This window comes from Onychomys torridus, chromosome 11 (genome assembly GCF_903995425.1).
Source record: "Onychomys torridus chromosome 11, mOncTor1.1, whole genome shotgun sequence".
NCBI classification, from domain to species: Eukaryota; Metazoa; Chordata; class Mammalia; order Rodentia; family Cricetidae; genus Onychomys; species Onychomys torridus.
The window spans coordinates 4,228,202-4,249,978 of NC_050453.1; the positions used below are offsets into that span (position 1 = coordinate 4,228,202).

A 21,777-nucleotide genomic window follows, 5' to 3' on the forward strand; every position below is an offset into this window, starting at 1 on the left:
GAGAAGAACCAGTTGGGCTCAACCTCCTGCTAGAGAGGCACGCATGAGTCTTAACTTCCTCTCTTTGTCAGGCAGAGGAACCGAGTGCCCGAGTGCAGCGTGGCACGCGGTCCAGGTCAGCTGGGTCTGAGCGCCCAGTAACGGGAAGAGGAAACTTGTGGTTTATAAATGTCCAAAGAGCCCTGTGTTACTAAGCTCACCGTGGACTTATGTTTTGATTCTTCAAGACATCCTCCAAGATTAGGAAATTGAGATACTGGGGATACATTGTATCAGAAAGGTTAGGGATAGAGGGGTGATCAATTTATTTCATCTGGAAAAGGACTAACAAAATTCTGAGGGGGCAGGGGAGGGAAAGACAGTCTCTCACTTTGTAGCTTAAGCTGACCTCGAATTCATAGGCAGTAGCCGTGCCCCAGCTTCCCAAGTCCTAGGATTACACCTTTCCCAAATTCATATAATCTTTATTCTTCTTTTAAAATATTTATTTACTTATTATTTATTTGTGTGTGTGTGTGTGTGTGTGTGTGTGTGTGTGTGCACACGCGCCTGAATGTATAACTGTGTACCTCCTGTATGTAAGTGACCATGGAGGCCAGAGAGGGCATCACATACATCCCAGCCTCCTATGTAGTGCTGGGAACCAAGCCCAGGTACTCTGCAATGTTAACAAGTGCTCTTAACCACTGAGCCATCTCTTCAACAGGTTCCTTCATTATCAAGTTGCACACTTGGAAGTCTAACTCTGCCCCTCACCCACAATTCTTGCCATGTTCTGAGCCCTCCTTTTGTCTACCACTGCAGCCAACACCATAGTTTCACAGTACCTTGTAAGAAACAAAAAGGGTCATCAGCCAACACCTACATACCTGTTCAACCTTGAGCCACAAGCCCTAAACGAGGGGAGAACGGAATGTCTGTGCTGTGACTGGGTGGACTTGAGGACCACATCTTCCTCCTCTCCCTGGCTAGAACCACTCAGCCATGAAGCAGACAGTTGCTTATTAACCCTCAGTGAGCATTGCTCTGTGCCCCCTGCAGCTGCAGCTTGGCCCTTCCCTCTACAATATTACCTCTCTTACTAGGCACAGTAGGGCAGGGTTCCTCAGCTGTATTCCAGCTCCTGAACCTAGGGAGTCTGAGACCCTTGGCACTCCAGACTTGACAGCTCCCGGAAGTCTTCCAGTAATGAGGTCCTACAGTTTCCCTTTTCAGGCTTGCTTTCTCTAGCCTTGCTCTCCACTCTCTACCTTCGTTGTCTTTGTCCCTGTGCTGGCCACTGTCTCAGCTGCTTTTGCAGCTCAGCCTTCTGACCACTCAGCTTTGCCTGTTGCTGTTCCCTTGTCTCTATGGCTGTGGCTGTGGTCTTCCTGTTTCCAGCTCGGCCTGTACCACCAGAAGTAGGCAATACAAGACCACTAAGGAAAGCTTCTTATTGAGCCTAATGTTGGGACACCGTGGGGAGCTGAACAGTGTTTATATAGTCAGAGAAGGGGTTCCAATCACAGAAAACTTCACATGCAAATGAAAGTTTGTGTTTTCACCAATCACGCATCCCCCTGCTGGACCACCAGGTGGGAGTGCTCTTCATCAACATGGCTGTTGGTTACCTAGAGTTCCACAAGGCTTGTGACAGCAGGTAGTCTGTTTTGGACTGTGGGAAACAACCCTGGCTGAGGCTGCATCTTTAAGAGCCAAAGCAATGGGTTGCAATAGCTGGAGACAGTTTTCTAAGGCTCCTGTGGAGTGTTCAGAATGGCTGGTGCTGCCATAAGGTCGTCAGCTGGTTATCTAACTGACAGTCCTTCTGCCTGAGACAGCTAGGACAGCTCAACTGGGGCGGGTTATGGCAGCCAGTTGCCCCCACCCTGGAAATGCCTTTGCTCATTTATCAGAATGGAGCATCAGAAGGAAGACTTAAGAACTTAGCAGATCTTTGATAAAAGTTTAACCATTCTCAACCACCTACCCAGTGTTCCAGAGAGAAGTTGGTTCCTTTTGTTTGTCTTACCTCTCATCTCACCCTCCCCTGCCCTAGGTCTTCTTCTCTCACATCTAAGTGGGCCAGTATACAGACAATACACACTCGAGCGTAGCCAAAAGCCCGAGAAGCAGCTATAGATGGTTTGTACAGCACCTAACACAATGTAGGTTCTCAACAAATGCTGGTTAAGTTTATTGATGGGACACTGGCTCAGCCTTCTCACTTAATAAGAGCTCACAGCGCTGGTTGGTTTTATGTCAACTTGACATAAGCTTGAGTAATTTTGGAGGAGGGAACTTCAATTGGAAACCTGACCCCACCAGATTGGCCTATGGGCAAACCTGTGGTGCACTTTCTTGACTGATGATCGATGTGGGAGAGCCCAGTTCATTTGGGCAATGTACCCTGGGCTGGTGGTCCTGGGTTCAATAAGAAAGCAGGTTGATCAAGCCATGAAGAGCAGGCCAGTAAGCAGCACTTCTCCATGGCCTCTAGTTCAGCTCCTGCCTCGATTTCCCTGGATGGTGGACTTAGAAGCTGTAGGGTGAAATAAACCCTTTCCTCCCCAAGTTACCTTTAGTCATGATGTTTTATCACAGCAACAGAAACCCTAAGTAAGACATTTAGCAAACAAAAATACATGCAGCTAATTAAATTTCTTACTGTGTCAACAAAAGAGTAGCTAATGGAATGTATCACACATAGGACTTTATAGCTTAAAGGAACCAGATAAACCTACCCCCGGCATACTGGACAATGACATATTTGAAGTCAATACTGGCTAATGCAATAGTCAACTCAGTTTAACAAATAGAATGTGCATGCCCACACTGGATCCAGAAGTGACTAAGACACTCAGCTCTCACTCCTGTGGCTCTGTTGTATGAGTGGGGAGAGGCCATAAAATAGGGATTTCAGCCCTTGATGTCCCCAAGGCCTCTTCTCCCACCCTCCTGAGCAGTCATGCTTCAAAAGTGTGTGGCTTCTATTTTGTCACACCAGATTTCTGTTTCCTCATGTTGCTTCCTGTTTGCTTGATGTATTATTAGTATGCATGTTTGAGATGGTGGGTGGTGTGTGTGCATGCCACAGTGTGTCCACGGAGGTCTGAAGACAACTTTTTGTAAAGTCTGTTCCCTCCTTCCACCTTTATGCAGGTTGCAGGGTTGAACTCAGGTAATAAGGCTTGCAAGCCAAGCACTGTACCACTGAACTATCTCACTGCCCCCATGTCCTCTCTGCTGTTCTGGACCCCAAACTCCTCCCCCAGCACACACTTTCCCTCCTGGCTTCCAGGACCCCTTGCTGCTACCCTCTTCTTTCCCAATCTTGTCCTCTGGCCGGTCCTCCTGGCTCTACAAGGTGACCATCTTCAAAACTAGCTTCTCCATCTCCTTTCCTCTGGTTCCCTAGGGGCCAAGGAAGTGGTCGTCTCATGGCTCATGGCTTCAATTACTCTCTCTGCCCTAGAGTCTTGTAATGAGTTTATGTCCCCTCAAAATATTTGGAAGTACCTCAGAATGTGACTTTGTTGGAAACAGGATCACTGAAGATTTGATCCGACATCAGGGGAATAGGGTAAGCCCTATCCACTAGTACCTGTGTCCTAGTGAAAAGAGGGACGGCATCTTACTTTCCCATTGCTGTTGATACTACACCATGAGCAAGGCAATGGATAAAAGGAAGCATTTGATTTGCTTTCAGTTTCAGAGGTTAGAGTCCACGATGGTGGGGTGAGGCTCACATTGTGCTCGATCTGCAACCCTGAGGCAGACAGAGAGAAAGCTCTGAGAATTCCATTAATCTCTTGAAACCTCAAAGCCACCCCCCAGGGACACACTTCTCCTCCATCTACGTCACACTGCCTAATCCTTTCCAAACAGTTCCATCAATTGGGACAAAGCTTTCAAAGATGAGCCCATGGGAGGCACCCTCATTCAAACCGTCACACACAGTGACCTGAAGACAGGACAGGAGGGCACCGGACACCGTGTGAGACAGAAGCAGCCCAGTGTGACACAGCCCGGCAAGCCAGAGTGGCTCTGGTGAGTCACATGAGGGCTCAGGTCTCCACTCCATCCCTGGGCCACGTGTGCCCCAGGACAGCTATGAACCCAGCTGGACACAAAAACCACAAACTTACTTAAAATACGAGATTTTTCTTTTTGTAACTTGATTGCTCAGCTCTCAAACATAGGCTTTGTAGATGATATTGTGTCACAATATGAAGACATTGGACACACCTATAAATCATCCAGTTTGCGGTCCTTCAGTTTAGTGAAACAAACCCACCCCCAAATGCATGCAAATGCATCACTCTCTGGGGCCTGGGCTTGCATGCCGCTTGCACTCAGAGCCCACCTAGAGACAGCGGAGGGCAGCTAGTGAGAGGGGGTACCTGGCACCCAGATGCCCAGGTCTTGGTTCTGCTCTGACCAACACTGTGGTCTTGGTAGTTAATGTACCTCAGTTACCTTATGTGTAATACAAAACTATTGCTACCTATTTGCGATGGTTAATTTTGATGGCCAACTTGATTGTGGAATAAGGAACCCTAGGGCACTGGTGAGATATTGGTGAGGCATTTTATCCTTGAGGAATAAATGAGTTCCCAGAAGTCTTTAGAGCTGGGTTTCCATCAAACTCAGTCCAGAGGAAGTACTGTCTGAGATTGGCAGGTCCAGGGAAAGGGAAAGGCACAGGTCATCTTTGAGCCTCCATTCTTTGCTGCAGAATGCAGCTGTTAAGCTCCAGCTTCCCTCCCAAGACTCCAGCCCCAAATCCAAAGGCTTCTTATTGCTCTAGTTCCAGCCAGGTGACCCACAGCCCTGACTCTCATACTGACCACCACCTCCTTCCTTCCTCTGCCCAGTCTCCTCTGGGTTGCCTCAGCCCGTCATCTCCACCTCTTCTGCCACCTCTATGGCCAACAACCTGCACATGGCACTTCTATCTTACCCATTAGACACAGTTAAGACATAAATACTAGTACACAATAGTGGGAAATAGTTTCTGTATTCTTTTTACATTTTATTTATTTTATGTGTATGGTGTGGAATATTCCTTTACACTGTGTAAATATGTGTCACTGTCATTGGCTTAATAAAAAAGCTGACTGGTCAACTGCTGGACAGGATAAGGTTAGAGGGAGAACCAGACTAAGTAAGGATGTAGGGAAGAAGGAGGAGGGAGTCTTGGGAGTTTTGAGCAGACACAGAGAGAAACAAGATGAACGTGCCATGTTGAAAGAAGGTACTGCCATGTGGCAGAGGGTGGATAAGAAATATGGGTTAATTTAAAATGTAAGAGTTAGCTAGTAACAAGCCTGAGCTATTGGCTGAGCATTCATAATTAATAATACGTCTCTGGATGGTATTTGGGAGTGGCTGCTGGGACACTGAGAAACTCTGCCTACAATGCGGATGTTTTGTCTGAATGTATGTCTGTGTACCACGTTCTTGCCTGTTGCCCACAGAGGTCAGAAAGGATGTCAGATCCTCTGGGACTGGGAGTTACTGATGGTGTGAGCTGCCATGTAAGTGCTGGGAATTTGAGCCCAGGTCTTCTAGAAGAGCAGCAAGTGCTCTTAAACACTGAGCCATCTTTCTGGCTCCAGTTTCTATTTTCTTTGGAGACCACAATTGCTACCAAGTATTTTTAAAAATTACTCTGGGTTTGAGTAGGAGAGGCTACTTGGGGCATTTGAAGAATTTGGGTTCAGGTAGATTCCAGTGTGCCTGGTGGACATGTTATTCAATTATAGACTGATCCTTAGCTTCTCTGGGAATTTGGCAGCTAGGTGTGGTCAGTAGAAATTGCAGGAAGGAGCTTTTGATTTCAAGAGGGTCCCGACACACAGGCCTGCAGACGGTGAAGGAGCTGGAGCAGTCAGACAGGATGCTGGAGGGCAGAGAGGTTGTCAAGTTGTTTGGCTTGAAGGGCCTCTCCAAGGCCACAGTCGTGTTAGTTGCAACACAATCCTATAAAAGAGCCAGGTTAGGAGGATCCCTGTAAGGTCAGCCTTGGTACATAAACTGCCGAGTGAGAACCTGGAGGAGGGGAGGGAGAGAGAGAGGAAAAGAAGGAAGGGAGGGAGGGAGGGAGGGAGGGAGGGAGGAAGGAAGGAAGGAAGGAAGGAAGGAAGGAAGGAAGGAAGGAAGGAAGGAAGGGAGGAGAGAAAAGTTAGCAAGCCAGCTGGGCCTGGTGCCACGGCCTGTAATGCAGTTTTCTGGAGGCTAAGGCAGGAGGATCCCCTCCAGTTCCGAATATTACAGGCTACCTAGTAGGACTTATCCTCAGAGAGAGAAGCCAATTACGAGGCTGGGTCCTGTCTTGCAGCGCCCCTCCCTAGGTGCCGATGGTGCTCCGCCCCGCCGTCCTCCCGCCCGCTCCTCGCGGTCCATGGCGCGCCGGGCGCCCGGGTGGCGGCTGCGGCCGCTGGCGGCGCTCGCCCTGGTGCTGGCTCTGACCCAGGTGCCCACAGCCCGCTCTGGGCAGACGCCGCGCCCCGCACAGCGCGGGCCCCCGGTGCGGCTCTTCACCGAGGAGGAGCTGGCCCGCTACGGCGGCGAGGAGGTAGGCGGCGCGGCCTGGGCCGGCTGCTGTCCCCAGGCCCCAGCTGGTGGCAGGGGCCCCACGCCAGGCCCTTGGTGAGGGCTGAGCGGTACCCTCGGCCCGCTTCCCTCGCCCCGCCTTGTCGCTGTGGGTTTGAGTACAGACCTCAGACCCTTCTAGGTTTCAGTGTGAGCATGGCTGGGGCCACACGGCCTACGGTTTGTGCAGTGGCCAGCAAGAGCGCTGAGGGGAGCGGGGAGGCTAGGGGGACGGGGGCGGGCCCAGATGATCAGCCCTTCCTTTTCCTGTCCCTGTGTCCCAGGCCTTCTGAAGCCCACCCAGCAGACCCTACTTAGTGTCTAGGCCCGTGGGCATGAATGCAGAGCGGGAAACAACTTGGGCGGCTGCTTTAGGTGGGGAGGAAGCTGGGGTCTGGTTTGGGAGAATCAGCTCAAGGCATTGCAGTGCTTTCCAGGAATGAGTCCCCGCCTTTACTGAGAGAGACACTGAAGCGCTCAGTGTACAGGAGGGAAGGGCCCGTGTGCATTTGCTGAGTCTCTCTGGCCTGTACTCCCTAGCTTCTCCTCCGTTAGCCGGCCTTACACTGACCAAATATGAGTGACGGTTTAGGCCATAGGTTCTCAACCTGTGGGTCACGACCCCTTTGGATCAAATGACCCTTTCACAGAGACCCCCTAAGACCATCTGAAAACACAGATATTTACATTACCATTCATAACAAAATTACAGTTATGAAGTAGCAACAAAAATAATTTTATGGTTGGGGGGTCATCACAACATGAGGAACTGTATTAAAGGGTCACAGCATTAGGAAGATTAAGAACCACTGGCACTGGTTTAGACCCATGGGTCCACGAGGACACAGGGATAGGAACATGATGGAAGGGAAGGGAGGGGAGGTGGGTGGGAATGGAGGGAGCTCTTGGTGCAGATGTGTGTGCAGAGACCCTTAGCAGAGCAGGCCTGCTGTCTAGCAAGGCCGTCCATTCCTCCCTAACTGATGGGGGTGTCACACTGCCTGCACTGTGTGCGCAATGTGGTTTAGGTGGAGCACTGTACATGGGAGCATCCGGAGTAGCTTCAGAAGAATCTGGGATTTCTAGTGGGCAGACTGGCTCTTGAGGAAAGGCACACCTAGAGACTGCAGCACAGGCTGAGAAAAGACCCTCGTCTTTATAGTAATCATACTGTGACCTGAGACTTCAGGGCGAGGGCCCTAAACTTGAGGTGGGAGGAGCCAGGGGAGGAGTTGGGGGCAGAGGCAGAGGAGTGCCCTGGGTAGAGTTAGCGGAGCTGGGATATGCTGGAAATGGCTCTGCTCTATGCTTTGGATCCAGGGGGAATTACCAATAGCCACCACCACCACCTCCAGTAGCATCGTGGTTTGTGTGATACATTATTTGGTCACTCTAAAGCTTAAACCTTTGAATGGTACGTGAGCTTGCATTCCTGCTGTGCCGTGTGATTTGGTCCAAGTCACTAAGCCTCACAGCTGCTATATTTTCAACTGTATGTTGTTGGCATCAGAGAGAGAGGGGGAGATATTATTACAACAGTTTGCAGATGGTAGGGCTGGCTAACTAGGCAGGCTGGACCAGGAAGGAGGCTGGAATTCTCCAGCAGATGAACTTTCCTCCCTCCCTCCTTCCCTCCCTCCCTCCCTCCTTCCCTCCCTCCCTCCCTCCTTCCCTCCCTCTCTCCCTCCCTTCCTCCCTCCTTTCCTCCCTTCCTCCCTTCCTTCCTTCCTGGAAGGGGTTGTTGAGACGGGGGTCTCACTATATAGTTCTGGCTGTCCTGGACTCACTGTGTAGACCATGGTGGCCAAGGAACTCAGAGATCTTAAGGCAGGCATCACCATGCCTGCCTAGGTGGAGTTCCTTTTTCCTCAGGGAACCTCACGGCCTTTCAGTGGGTTGGCGGAGGTCACACCCACCCAGGTTATATGTGATGACTTTATGTAAAGTCACCTGACTATAGATGACTTCTCTGCCACACCTGGCTGAATATTGATAAACTTTGGTTGGTAGCACTTCTGGATGGATGTGTAAAACTCATCACATGGTTACCGTGAGTTCCTCCTCTGCACAGGCATTTTGTGAAGCTGGAATGAGATTCAGCATGGCAACCGCTAACCAGTGTCAGCTGCTGCTAGCCTCGTTAGCTTGTGTGAAAGTTAATTGAGAGCACTGAAGGAAACCCCAGGCCCAGGCACTTCCGTTTTCTTCTACTTTCTACTATTTTCTCCTATCCCTATTAGTCTGCTGATAAATCCCTGTTCTGTGACCCACAAATAGGTCATGGGTGCTGCCTGCAGTTAGAAGAACGTGGCCTCACACCACAGGACGGCAGTGTTTTCTCTGGAAAAACCCACCCACAGCAGATTCCCTCTTTTCCAAAATGGGGTGCTGAGGAGCTGGTCTGGCTCAACCCTGGCTGGGCCCAGAGGATGGTGAGGTACAGATGCTCTGGCCAATGGCTAAGCCTGCCTGCCAGCTGTGCCCACACTCACTTCCTCTCTGCCCCATGGCCCTGCATTAGAGCTATTGAGGCACTTGCCACTGACCTCTGCCTGGCCAGAGACAGGCAGGAAGGCCAGATGGTAAGGCACACGTCCCAGGTGAAGGACATCAAAAGCTCTCATACCCTCCTGTCGTGTCTATGCTTTCCTAGAGCCCCGACTCTTGAGTAACTTTGGGTCCCTACATCCAGGCAAGTTCTCTCTGGGCTAAGGATGCCCTCTGGTGGCAGCAAGAGAGGGCAGGAAGAACCTTGTGCTCCAAAGCTCCACATGTGGTGCTGCCTTCCCCCAGTCACGCTGTATCATTTAACCTCCTTGGATCTAGACAGCCTTACTCAGCAGGGTGTGGTGGGGCAAGCCTGGAATCCCAACTCTCGGGAGACATTCAGGAGAACTGAGTTTAAGGCCAGCCTAGGTTATAGAGCAGGCAGTGTCTCAAAGCTCACACTTGTGTGCATGTGCACATACAGACCCATGCACACATGCACAGCTAACAGCCCCACCCATAAGAAAGTGTGAGCATCTTCTAGACTCCTTCCAGTTTTAACTTCAAAGTCTCTGAGCAGTTTTGGAATTACATTTGCATTGCTCTGGTTTTTGAGACAAAGTCTCACTATTTGGCCTTGTATCTTAGGGTTTCTGTTACTGTGGTACAACATAATAACCATGACCAAAGGCAGCTTGGGAGGAAAGGGGTTATTTCATCTTACACTTCCAGGTGACCACTGAAGGAGGTCGGGCAGGAACTGAAGCAGAGGCCGTGGAGAGGTATTGCTTAAGGGCTTGCTCCTCACAGATTGCTCAGCCTGGTTTTTGTTTTTTGTTTTTTTTTTTTTTGTTTTTTGTTTTTTGTTTTTGTTGTTGTTGTTTGGTTTTTTTTAGCTGAGGATCGAACCCAGGGCCTTGTGCTTGCTAGGCAGGTGCTCTACCACTGAGCTAAATCCCCAACCCCAGCCTGCTTTCTTATAGCACCCAGGACCACCAGCCCAGGGGTGGCACTGCCCGCAGTGAGCTGAGCCTCCCACATCAATCATCAAGGAAATGAACCACAAGTCAGCCTATAGGCCAGTCTCATGTAGATGTTTTTCAATTGGCGTTTCCTCTTCCAAAATGTCTTTAGCTTATGTCAAGTTGACATAAAGCTAGCCAGCCTACCCTGGCTGGCCAGGAACTCACTCTGTAGACCAGGCTGGCTTCAAACTCACAGACATCCACCTGCTTTTGCCTCTTAAATGCTGGGATATGCACACTCACACCTAACTAGAATTACACTTAATAGACATTTCCATTAGGAAAACCAGTCTTTCTTCTTGGTTGTCTGATTCTTCTTGAGTTTACAGCTCTTAAAACTTAGGTTAGGCTCTTCCATTTTGTGGTCATCTCTCTTGAGTGGCAGCTGCCAAAATGACGTTCAATCCTTTTGTGACTTCTGACCAAAGCAAGAACTGGAAGAGGAATTCCTGTGTCCCTTTCCACCGTGGGAGGAAGGTCACCTCTGGAAGGATGGCAAAGGTCAGGTTGCATGAAGACACCGCAGAGGTCAGTGAATCGTCAAAGCGATCCAGGTTTACAGGAAGGAAGGTGTCATTGAACAAGTGCGGAGTGGAGGACTGTCCGTGTTGGCGTTTACCCAAGAGGGCGGTTGTTACCCAGGCTGAAGTTAAAGGCCACAGGAAATGGTCCTTACTGGATGTAGAGCCAAATCAAACCAAGAAGAAACAACTGAGAAACAGCTAAAGAGGATCTTATAAAACTGTTAGATGAAAATTGAAGCAAGGCCCCGACTTAGAGGAGGGCTAACAGCGGCAGACACTACAAGACCAACTAGACATTTCAACGCTTGTCCACCGCCCCGCACCCCGCTGAGCTGACACTTTCACTGTCCATATGGACCCACATCTAGCTGTGGGTCCCAAAATATGGCACCTACCCAGGCGGAGAAGGGAGTGGGTGTCTCTGGTCATTCTATCCTCCCAACTGAGGCTCCCACCCACCGTCCACCCTCTCAGCCACCGTTTCCCGACAGTCTGAACCTGAGTGCCTTGTGGAGGGAGCAAACTGGTCTCCAGGAGAAACTCCTCCTCACACACCTGAGGTTCAGAGGCTGCAGTTCCTCTCCACATGGCTGTGTCACGATGCTCCTAAAAAGGTGCCACACACACCTGTCTGCCCCTTCCTGTAATCTCCTCTTAGCATGGCGCCCTCAGCATATAGTTTACTAAGGACATAAATGTTTCACGGGGAAGAAAGGAAGAGCGTCGGCAATAAGAAAAGCAAAGGAGGGACGGGACGGGAAGTTGGACAAACACCACAGTTACACTGCAGCCGTAACACACGTGTGGGAGAGGGGCGGGTGTTGAGACAGGCCTGCTGAGTAGCCCAGGCTGGCCTGGGCCCCATGCCAGTCCTCCTTCCTCAGCTCCCAGGTACTATAATTACACATTTTTTCTTGACACAGGGTCTCACGTAGCCTAGTCTTCCCCAGACCATATTATAGAGCCGAGGATGACCTGAAGCTTCTCAGCCTCCTGCCTCCACCTCCAGAACTTGGGGTGACAGGTGTGAGCCACCACTTAGTTTATGCAGGGGGTGGAAGCCAGGGCTTTCTTCATCCTAGGTGAGCATTCTATCAACTGAGCCTCATCTGCAGGCCGAGTTGCCCATACATGTCTTAGTCACAGTGTAGTTGTCACAGCAATAGAAAAGCCACTGATACAAAGGGCAGTTATCTCTCAGGCCAGTGCTGTGGTGGTCTGCTACCTTTTCTAATCTAGAGCAGTGGTCCTCAGCCTTCCTAAAGCTGTGGCCCTTTAATATAGTTCCTCATGTTGTGGTGACTCCTCAACCATAAAATTATTTTGTTGTAGTTACTTCATAACTGTATTTTTGCTACTGTTATCAGTCATATTGAGACCCACAGGTTGAGAACCATTGATCTAGAGGACTAGGAATCCATCATGCAGGGCAGTGTGGCAGCCAGCAGCAGGCATGTTGTCTGAGAATTGATGTCTCAAACCAGACAGGAAGCAGAGGTCTCACTGGGGATGGTGGGACGCTTTTGAAACCTCTAAGCCCACCCCCAGTGACACTCCCTCCAATAAGGCCACACCTCCTAATCCTTCCCAAACAGTTTCACTAACGGGGACCAAGCGTTCATACATGAGCCTGTGGGGACCGTTCTCATTCAGACCGCCCTATCCCTGTTAGGAGAGGTAGAGTGAATGACAGTCGTTGTCCTAGTCATGATGGCTAGGCACTCACATACACCATGTCCTTCAAATTCCTGCTGGGTAGGGAGGAGTCACCTCATGAGACTGGTAGAGAAACTGAGGTCGATGGGGATAATGGGTGGTAGAGTGTAGTTCCCAGGAAAATTGCTCACATTTTCCGAGCCTCAGTTCCTGTCATGTGACCAGAAATCTTACAAGGGCAAGAGCCCAAACACCACCCCTGAGAGAGGTCAAGTGGCAGCCCCCTCCCTAACCTGACCTGCGAACCCCCTGACACCCCTGCATCCCCATGGAGCTCTGCTCCTCATCCCAGCCTGAGCCCATACTGTATGCCCATGTGTTATTTCTTCATGTTCTCTCTCTCTCTCCCTCCCTCCTTCTGCTGTGTGTGCCTGGTGCCCACTGAGGCCAGGAGTCAGATCCCCTGGAATCGGAGTTGCAGATGGTTGTGAGCTGCCATGCAGGTGTTGGGAATCGAACCCAGGTTCTCTTATCCACTGAGCCATCTCTCCAGGCCCAAAATAAAAGTGGATCATCGTCATGCTTAAACCCACGTGTGTCTGTCTGTTGGTGACAGGACAGTGCTCTGACTCAACTCAACCAGCATTTTGTGCTCTTTTGATTTGTATTTTATTTATTTATTTATTTATTTTGTTTTTTGAGATAGGGTCTTACATAGCCTAGGCTAGCCTCAAATTTGATAAGTAGCTGAGACTAGCCTCAGACCTCTGGTCCTCCTGCCTCTGCTTCCTGAATGCTGAGATTACAGAGCGCAGCACCATGCCTGGCTTTCTCGTCTGGGTCAACTCCGGGTTGTTTTACAGGAGGGCATCAGCACACTCTCCATGGTGCTTTCTGACTTCCCATGCTTTGCTGAATGGGTATGGCACTGCCTATGAGGTGGTAGGCCTGCCGGGGTCAAGCCTTGCGACCCACCACCAGCTTGTGGTGAGCAGTCCTCACTACCTGCGTAGACAGCCAGTGGTTCTCCCTGCTCCTCAGACACCCCTGCTCCTCACGCCTCTCCCTGCTTTCTAGGAGGATCAGCCCATCTACCTGGCTGTGAAGGGAGTGGTGTTTGATGTCAGCTCTGGAAAGGGTAAGTGGCTCTTTCTTTCTGGGGAACTCAGGGCCGAGAAGGCTGGGCCTAGAGGAAAGAGGCAAGGGGTTATGTCAGGCAAGTGCTCCCCTTCCCTCTGAAAGACCCGGATGGAGCTAATTCCTGTCAGTGTTTTACCAGAAGAGGTCTCTCTACTTAGTCTTTCCTATCAGCACCATGTTCCTATTTGAAGGGCTCTGGAATCCAGTTCAAACCAGATGAACACTCTAGTTGAAACCAGAAAATTGCCCTTAGCTAAGAGTTGCTGGTGTAGAAGGTGACAGAACATTACAACACCATGGAATAGTTTCCCGTTTTTCTCTAATTTTTATTTTCTGTGTGTGGGTGTTTTGCCTGCATGTATGTCTGTATACCATGTGCATGAAGTACTCACAGAAGCCAGAAGAGGACGCTGGATCCACTGGAACTGGAGTTATAGTTGGTTGTGAGCCATCATGTGGGTACCGGGAATTGAACATGGGTCCTGTACAAGAGCCAGTGCCCTTAACTACTGAGCCATCTCTCCAGCCCCAGGAAGTGGGTTTTCATGACATCCTGTAGTAGGAGACTTGGCGTCCTGAGGCATTTGAGACCAGAGGCTCTTCTTGTCTGTGTATACATCTACATACATAGTTATAGACATACATACATCTGTGTTTCTGAATATATCTATACATACATACATAGAGATAAAACATGCCATACACATACACCCTATACACAGATACATTCAGACAGACAGACACACACACAGGATTGAACCCAGGACTTTATGTATGATAAAGTTGTACTTTATCATACTTTAAGTATAATAAAAGTAGGCAAGTACTCGACCACTGAGTTACATCCTGTTCTCCCACTTCTTATTTTAAAATACTTACTTTGAGGCAGATGCAGTCTAGCCTTGAACATGCAAGCCTCTTATACCAGCCTCCTTCCTAGCTCGTTAGGCATGACTTGAATTCTAATTTTTAAAGAGACTACATTGTGTGTTTTTTGCAAACCACCACTTAGTTGGCAGGTATGTCTCATTTGTGTTCTGGGTTAGTGGAGCACCATTCTGGGTTAGTGGAGCACCATTCTGGATTAGTGGAGCAGCATTCTGGATTAGTGGAGCAGCATTCTGGGTTAGCAGAGCACCATTCTGGGTTAGTGGAGCACCATTCTGGGTTAGTGGAGCACCATTCTGGGTTAGTGGAGCACCATTCTGGGTTAGTGGAGCACCATTCTGGGTTAGTGGAGCACCATTCTGGGTTAGTGGAGCACCATTCTGGGTTAGTGGAGCACCATTCTGGATTAGTGGAGCACCATTCTGGGTTAGTGGAGCACCATTCTGGGTTAGTGGAGCACCATTCTGGGTTAGTGGAGCACCATTCTGGGTTAGTGGAGCACCATTCTGGATTAGTGGAGCAGCATTCTGGATTAGTGGAGCACCATTCTGGGTTAGTGGAGCACCATTCTGGATTAGTGGAGCAGCATTCTGGATTAGTGGAGCAGCATTCTGGGTTAGCAGAGCACCATGTAGACTCAGGCCTCCCATCTGCCCTGCTGTGTTCATCTTCAGAACTACAGCCTTTCTGAGGATTGAGGGGTCTGGAGAACCCCCAAGTGTAAGCTCCTGGCTGCTGTCCATGTACACCCATTCCCTCCCTCACCCCATTGCAGAGTTTTATGGGCGAGGAGCCCCCTATAATGCCCTGACTGGGAAGGACTCCACCAGAGGTGTGGCCAAGATGTCATTGGATCCTGCAGACCTCACTCATGACACTGTAAGCTGATGAACACTTGTCTGCTTCCATGCTATGGGTTTTGTTTTCTGTCTTTTTTTTTTTCTGAGACAGGGTGTCACTATATAGCCCTGTCTGGGCTGGAACTCTCTATGTGGACCAGGCTGGCCTCAAACTTACAAGACTAATTCTGCTTCCTAAGTGCTAAGATTAAAGATTTAAACCACTAAGTCAAGGTGACTTTGGTTTTTTTGTTTGTTTGTTTTAAGTCTCTGGGTTAAAGAAAGTTGTTTTATTTCTGTGGATTCAAACCCAGGCCCCCACATTCTAGGCAAATACTCTGCCACTGGGCAAGATCCTTGGCCCACAGAACTTCTTAATAAGCAATTAATTAGCCTCTGTGGTATAGTGGCCAACTACTTTTGTGAAATGTTGTGTGATACTTTGACCGAATTCTGACAATAAAGTTTGCTCTAAGTCAGACGGCGGGCCTAGCCACTGGCTGACCAAAGTTAACCATAGAGGTCTTGAAGGACTGAGGACAGACAGGAGACAGGAAGTAGTAAGGTGGGGCTGAGAGAGGATCTCAGCACTTTTGGATGGAGGAATGGAAGAGAGGGGAGGTCATTGGTGGCTTCTCCGCTGCTTCTCTGATCTTTCAGGTTCTTACCCTGATATCTGACTCCCAATTTTGTATTGATAAAGAACAATTAGATAAATGCTTCAGTTCACCCCGACTTAGGAGCTTCCCTTCTCTTCTCACTGTCTACAGACTTAAGTCCAAGCTCTGTGTGAACTTGTCATCCAACATAGGAGACCTCACCCTCCTTCCTAGCATTCTCTCAGTTGGGCTCTCCTGCCTAACCTCTTCCTGCCTAGCTATTGGCCAGTCAGGTCTCTATTAACAATGACTGTAACACATCTTCACAGTGTACAAAAGGATTATTCCACAGCAGTTGCCCATTATTTGACCTAAGATGGTTTTTCCTTATATTTCTGGCAAGCAGGGGCATCATAAACACAAAGGTGAGCCTCATCCATTGTACTTCAGATATGCTGACCCCTGCAATTTCCCCCAAAGAAACTCAACTATATAACCTGTGGTGGTGAGGACTGTGTTCCTGAGCTCTCCTAAAAAAAGTTTTGTTTTTTAAAGTGTGTTTTTCTCTTGCATTTGGGGTTTGGGGTGGGTAAGGCAGGGGCAGAGAGAGGTCAGTGCCAGACACAATGTGGTCAAATTCAATTTGCTCACCTCCATCTCCCATTTCTTCTCTCCAAGACGGGTCTCACAGCCAAGGAGCTGGAGACCCTGGATGATGTCTTCAGCAAGGTGTACAAAGCCAAATACCCCATTGTCGGCTACACGGCCCGCAGGATCCTTAATGAGGATGGCAGCCCTAACCTGGACTTCAAGCCTGAAGACCAGCCCCATTTTGACATAAAGGATGAGTTCTGATGTCTAGCTGCGAAGGGCTGGTTCTAGGGTGAGGTGGGAGGACAGGGGTTAAATGTCCCATGGAAGAAACTGAGGAGGCCTCCAGGTCCTTTGCATTTGAATAAAGCTGTGTTGAACTGGGAGACTGCTTCAGAATGTCTTTGGTTGGGGCTCTGCCTGCCTGGGTGTCCCTGCCTGCATAGCAGCTAGGGTGGTACTACCAGCTGCAATTACAGGTCCATCGCTACTGGAGCAGAGGGGGGCTGTGAGGGACTGCTTCTCCCCTCACTTCCGGCTCCTGAGTTCCTACCACAACTACGTATGCTACTGTGTAGTAAGGACAAGAATAAATACCCCATTGCTACAACAGACTTCCGTCTCTGCCCTTCATTCACACAGCTTGCAGGCATTAGGCTTGAGGTACCTAGCTTGGTCCTGCTGTCCTTGTCTGCCTTGGGGGACTGGAAGCCATGGTGGGAACAAAGCAGAAGCCCTGGAGGGATGACGGGAAATGAGTGATTGTGGGAACTGGCCACAGCCAGACTGCAGTAAGGAGCCTGGAGTCCAGCATGGCAGAGCCTGCCCAGGAGTCATTCAGAGAATACTGACACCCACACTCACACTGTCTTCCAGGTCCCAGGAGGAAAACCCTCTTTTGGGGGTATTGTCCCTGCTGGTGCTGGGCACTATTCGTAGACGGTTTTCAGTTGGGTTCTGAGGACTGCAGAGGGCCACTGCACCTGTAGACAGAGTTGTCTGGCCCAAATGGCAGTCATGCCAAGGCTGGGAAATGCTGTGTCACACTGAACCTACAGACCCTGTAGTAGCAGGAAATGTCTTTATATAAACCTTTGTTATGTGTTTATTTATTTATTTTTTGAGACAGGGTCTCACTATGTAGCTCTGGCTGTCTTGGAACTCACTATGTAGACCAGACTGCCATAAATTCACAGAGATCCTCCTGCCTCTGCCTCTGCCTCTGGGATTAAAGGTTTGTGCCAACATGCCCAGCTTAACTTCTCGTAGAGTTGAAAGTTCGCAACTCCATTGGTCCCTCCAAGGGACCCAATGCCTGTGACTTCCCTGAACCCCTATACTTACATGTACCTACTGCCCCCTCCACATATACACAATTAAAAATAAAGATAAAGCTTTAAAAAATAATAAGGGGCTGCAGAGATGGCTCAGCAGTTGAAAGCACTATCTGCTCTTCCAGAGGACCTGGATGCAATTCCCAGCACCCACATGGTAGCTAGCTCACAACCATCTGTAACTCCAGGTCTAGAGAATCTGACACCCTCTTCTGGCCTCTGTGGGCACCAATCATACATGTGGTGCACAAACCAGATGTAGATGAAACAACCACACATTAAATAAACAAACAAAGAAAGAACATGCATGGGGCTCTGGATTCTAGCCCCAGCAAAAAATAACTGGTATGGTAACACACATCTGTGATGCTCAGGAGGTAGAGGCAGGAGGGTCAGAAGTTCCAGGTTGTCCTCAAGTATGCCGTGGGTTCAAGGCCAGCCTGGACTATGCGAGTCCCGGTCATAAATGTGTGTGTATGTGCATGTATACAAAACTAGAAATTAAAATCTGCCTCTGAGAAAATTTTTACATTAAACAGAGGACTGTCTGGAACCTTGTCCCAGGACTCAGTACACCTGGAACAACCTGGGAACTGTATTGTTAACCACTACCCCAGGAAGCTTTGACTGGACCAGAGGCACTGGGAAAGCCAGACCTGGGCCTTCCCCACACCTCAGAACAGGCTCAGCTCTTGACCGCCACCTTACTTACTGGCACATTCCAGGGCTGGGAAATCTAATGGCAAGTTTCTAGGTACTCCCAAGAAGCTGAGGGCTTGGTGGCCACTCAGGAGTAATGGACCTAGCGTAGGTGGAAATGCAGGCATGACCTGGTAGCCAGCCTGCTTGTCATACAGCACTTCTAAAGAAGCGTGGCACACCATGCTCAGAACACTGAATTCTGAAGTAGCGTGAGTAGCTGGCGCTGCCCTGCAGACTGTGGACCTTTAACATGCTTCTCCTACATAGAGACCCTGGTGGTGTGAGTGCTCACTGTCCTATCCGAGGTAATGTGCTACTCAATCACACTCATAGGCTTCCACTATATGAGCAATTGCTCACATGCAATAAAGCACACTGTTCCCCCAAACCCCACACCCTTTACCAACTCACGGACGGGCACTGCTATCTTGGTGGGGGACACCCTGGTAGTGATGGCAACCTAGAACATGCCAGAAAGACTCAGGCCTAGGATTCTAAAAGTTGTTCATGGAGCCAGTGTAGCCTGTATGGGGACATTTTCCCCCAAACAGATCACATTCAGATCAGTCCCAGCAGTGTACAGCCCTGGACAACACTGACCTCCCACACACCTTGACTTGGCAGTGGCAATAATGCCGTTCTTTAGGTTCTGATCTCCACAGAAGGCCAGAGCATCCAAACCTGGTTGGGATTTTCCGACAGTGCTGCCCCCCACCGGCCGCCAATCCTGCACCACCAGGGCCGTTTCCCCTGCAGGCCTCCAGCTCCCTACCTTCCTTCACAGCTACCACCTCAGCTGCCGAGGGGCCTCCCTCCGTATTAGTCTCTCACTTGGAGATTCCAAACCAGACCTGGCAGGATGGAGCACACCAGTCTGGGCAGCTGCATGGGCTACAGTGAGGGCAGTTCAGAGGACGCAGATGGGCTGGGGAATTTGCTGTAGGCCCAAAGCCTCCCTCACTGGCTTCACCCACCTCTCTGTTTGACGATGCCAGCAGCTGGCTGGGAGCCCCGCCCCTTTTTGAGGATGACTTTTTCTTTTGTGATTTGAAGACAGGCAGCCAGCATCATTCTTACGATTCATGGGAACCACAAAGTCCCTCCCAAGGTCATAGGGGCATAGGTTGTTTGGGACAAGTCCAGCCCTCTGTGGTTCCTTCCCATGCTACCTCCTTAGGGTCTCGTGACGTGAAGCAGTACCTTGCTGTCTTGGGTGCTTCAGCACTTGGCATGTAGATGTGCATGGTCTTTAGAGGTGGGTTTCAGAGTCACACCTGCGTTTGGCTCCCGACTGCATCATCACAGCTCTGGTGAGGCTCATTAGCTTCCGTTTCTTAATGTGTAAAACGAGGGCAAAAACAGCCACCACACAAGGCTGGCTCAGGACTAGGGGGAGGCAGGGGCGTGTTGTGCCCAGCTGGCCCCTGACACCTGTGAGTGCTACACTTCTCCACATTCATCCCCCTCTGAAGCATGCCACCCTTACCTTCCAGGCCGGTAGGCATCTCCCAGCAGGGGTATGGCCACAGACTGGGTTCTGGAGGGAGGGCAGGTGGGCAGCTAGTGCCAGCCTGAGCCGGAGGCCTAGCCTGGCTCTCCTGGTGGAAGCCTCCCTCCTGCAACTTCAGGGCTCTCAGATGCCCTGTGGAGCCTCCCTGCACCCCAGGGACAGCAGGGAAACCCACCTCTCTCCAGGGAATGGCCTGGGCTCCATTTTTGGTCCCCAGGACCTCATCAGAACTGTTTCATTGGCCCTAGCTCACCTCATCCCAAACCTCCCTGGTGACGTGGTTCTTGGCCTGGTCCCACTTTGCCCAGGATTGGGTGTGCACTCTGGAGGCGCTATACTCAGTCTCTTCTGGACCCATGCACATGCTGTCCACACTGGCTGCAAACCCCCTGTGGTGGCACAGATCCTGCTGAACGGAAGTCATACTTTACATTTCCAGCTTCCCATGGGACTGGACACCCTCACTGGGTTTGCCAAATCCATGTCACCTAGCACAAAGACCAGAGCCTTGAATGTTTGATCCTATGAGCAGAAAGTGAACATGTAGGAAGAGATGAACTGTGACTGAATTGCTGCCCCTCTCTTTGGGCATGGCCTTCCCCAGCCATCTTCTCTACCATATCAGGGCTGTGTGTTTGACTGCTGAGCTGAGCCTCTTCTCTTCCTGCCAAGCTCTCCTCTCTGCCAGAGCCTCCTTGGGTATCACTTCCCAGACCAACCTTGCCAGAGTGTTTCCACAGCTCATCATCCAGAGCCTGCATGAAAATAGCAAGAGTTCCCCAGGCAACCACAGCAGCAAGTGGTGACCAGCCTGGACATTCTGGGAGGAAAACAAAGACTGTCCTTGCTGGGGATCTTGGCTGCCCAGGGAGTCAGCTTGGCGGCCTCTTCTGGCCTCAGACCACCTGCTCTGGAGCCCAGAGGGAAACTGGCAGGAAGGAACTCCTTGGAGCCAGACCATTCGTCAGTCCCGGGGCTGTCACCCTGTCCCCTCCCTGTGGGATCACTGAGGGCCACTGCTAGCTGCCCTGGTGTCCAGAGACCTACCTGAGTGGTCAGAAGGATGTTAGCAGTTATCAGCCAGGGACTCCATCTTGCAGCCCAAGCCTCCTGATGCTTTAGGCTTGGCTCAAGTCCTCAGTTCCCTGGCTTTAAGCCCTCCCTGCCCTCTAGTAGGGCACACAGCCTGGTTCTTGCTGTGCTCCTGTCTGGGATGTTTAGAGGGTGTGGGGGTGTCACCAAAGGTGTTGGAGATCCTGGGGAGTGGGGGGGGAGTGCAGGTTGTGAACTGTGGCAGTTACTAGAAGAGAAAGGCTAGAGGGTAAAGCAACCACAGCCAGGAAGCAAGGCTCTAGTACCACCTGTGGGAAGGAGATCCAAAAAGGAGAACCAGCTGAGATCCAAGCTGGTGCGCAGGCAGAGCCTGGGGGTGACCCTGGGTGTGTGCAAGTGGACACAATGGTTCTGTGGCTCCTTTGGAGTGGCCTGGCTCGCTGGCTCTCTGCGGCTGTTGTCTCACACGCCACCTCCTGGAAGGAGACACTTGCTGCATGCCTTCGCTCTGGTTATCTCTTACTCCTCAGATGCGATCTGGCAAATTCAGGGTGATATAGCCATAAACACCCCTGTAATCGCCAATTCTGCTCTGGCTCAGCATCACGCACCCTGATATGCTTGTCTGAGTCTGCAGCTGGGTAGATGGCCCGTGCTTGAGCTGAGCAAGCACCGTGTGCTGGAACACTGTATTTGCTGCTTCCTACATGAAGGTGGAGTCTTCCTGCTGCTGTCCTGGCTCAGGGCAATGACAGTGAGAACCGAGCTGGGGAATGGGGCATGGGGGGGGGGGAGGGGGGGCGAGCTGGTGGCAGAGACTCTGGATCCTGGACAGAGAAGGCATCTTGAGACA

General features: G+C 50.4%; 1 protein-coding gene across 1 annotated transcript; it reads left to right on the forward strand.

The window, feature by feature from the left end:
* Positions 1–6,150: 6,150 nt before the first annotated feature.
* Nenf (neudesin neurotrophic factor) lies at positions 6,151–16,937 on the forward strand. Its single transcript, XM_036202841.1, has 4 exons — positions 6,151–6,559; positions 13,346–13,406; positions 15,072–15,175; positions 16,413–16,937. The coding sequence occupies exons 1-4, from the start codon at positions 6,386–6,388 to the stop codon at positions 16,587–16,589; spliced, it is 516 nt and encodes a 171-aa protein (XP_036058734.1). The 5' UTR covers positions 6,151–6,385; the 3' UTR covers positions 16,590–16,937.
* Positions 16,938–21,777: the final 4,840 nt, after the last annotated feature.

Bases quoted from the DNA above. Each gene is read 5' to 3' on its own strand.
- Nenf (XM_036202841.1), top strand. From the start codon at position 6,386: ATGGCGCGCCGGGCGCCCGGGTGGCGGCTGCGGCCGCTGGCGGCGCTC. The intron at 13,407-15,071 runs GTAAGTGGCTCT...ACCCCATTGCAG, and splicing joins TGATGTCAGCTCTGGAAAGG to AGTTTTATGGGCGAGGAGCC. The intron at 15,176-16,412 runs GTAAGCTGATGA...CTTCTCTCCAAG, and splicing joins CAGACCTCACTCATGACACT to ACGGGTCTCACAGCCAAGGA.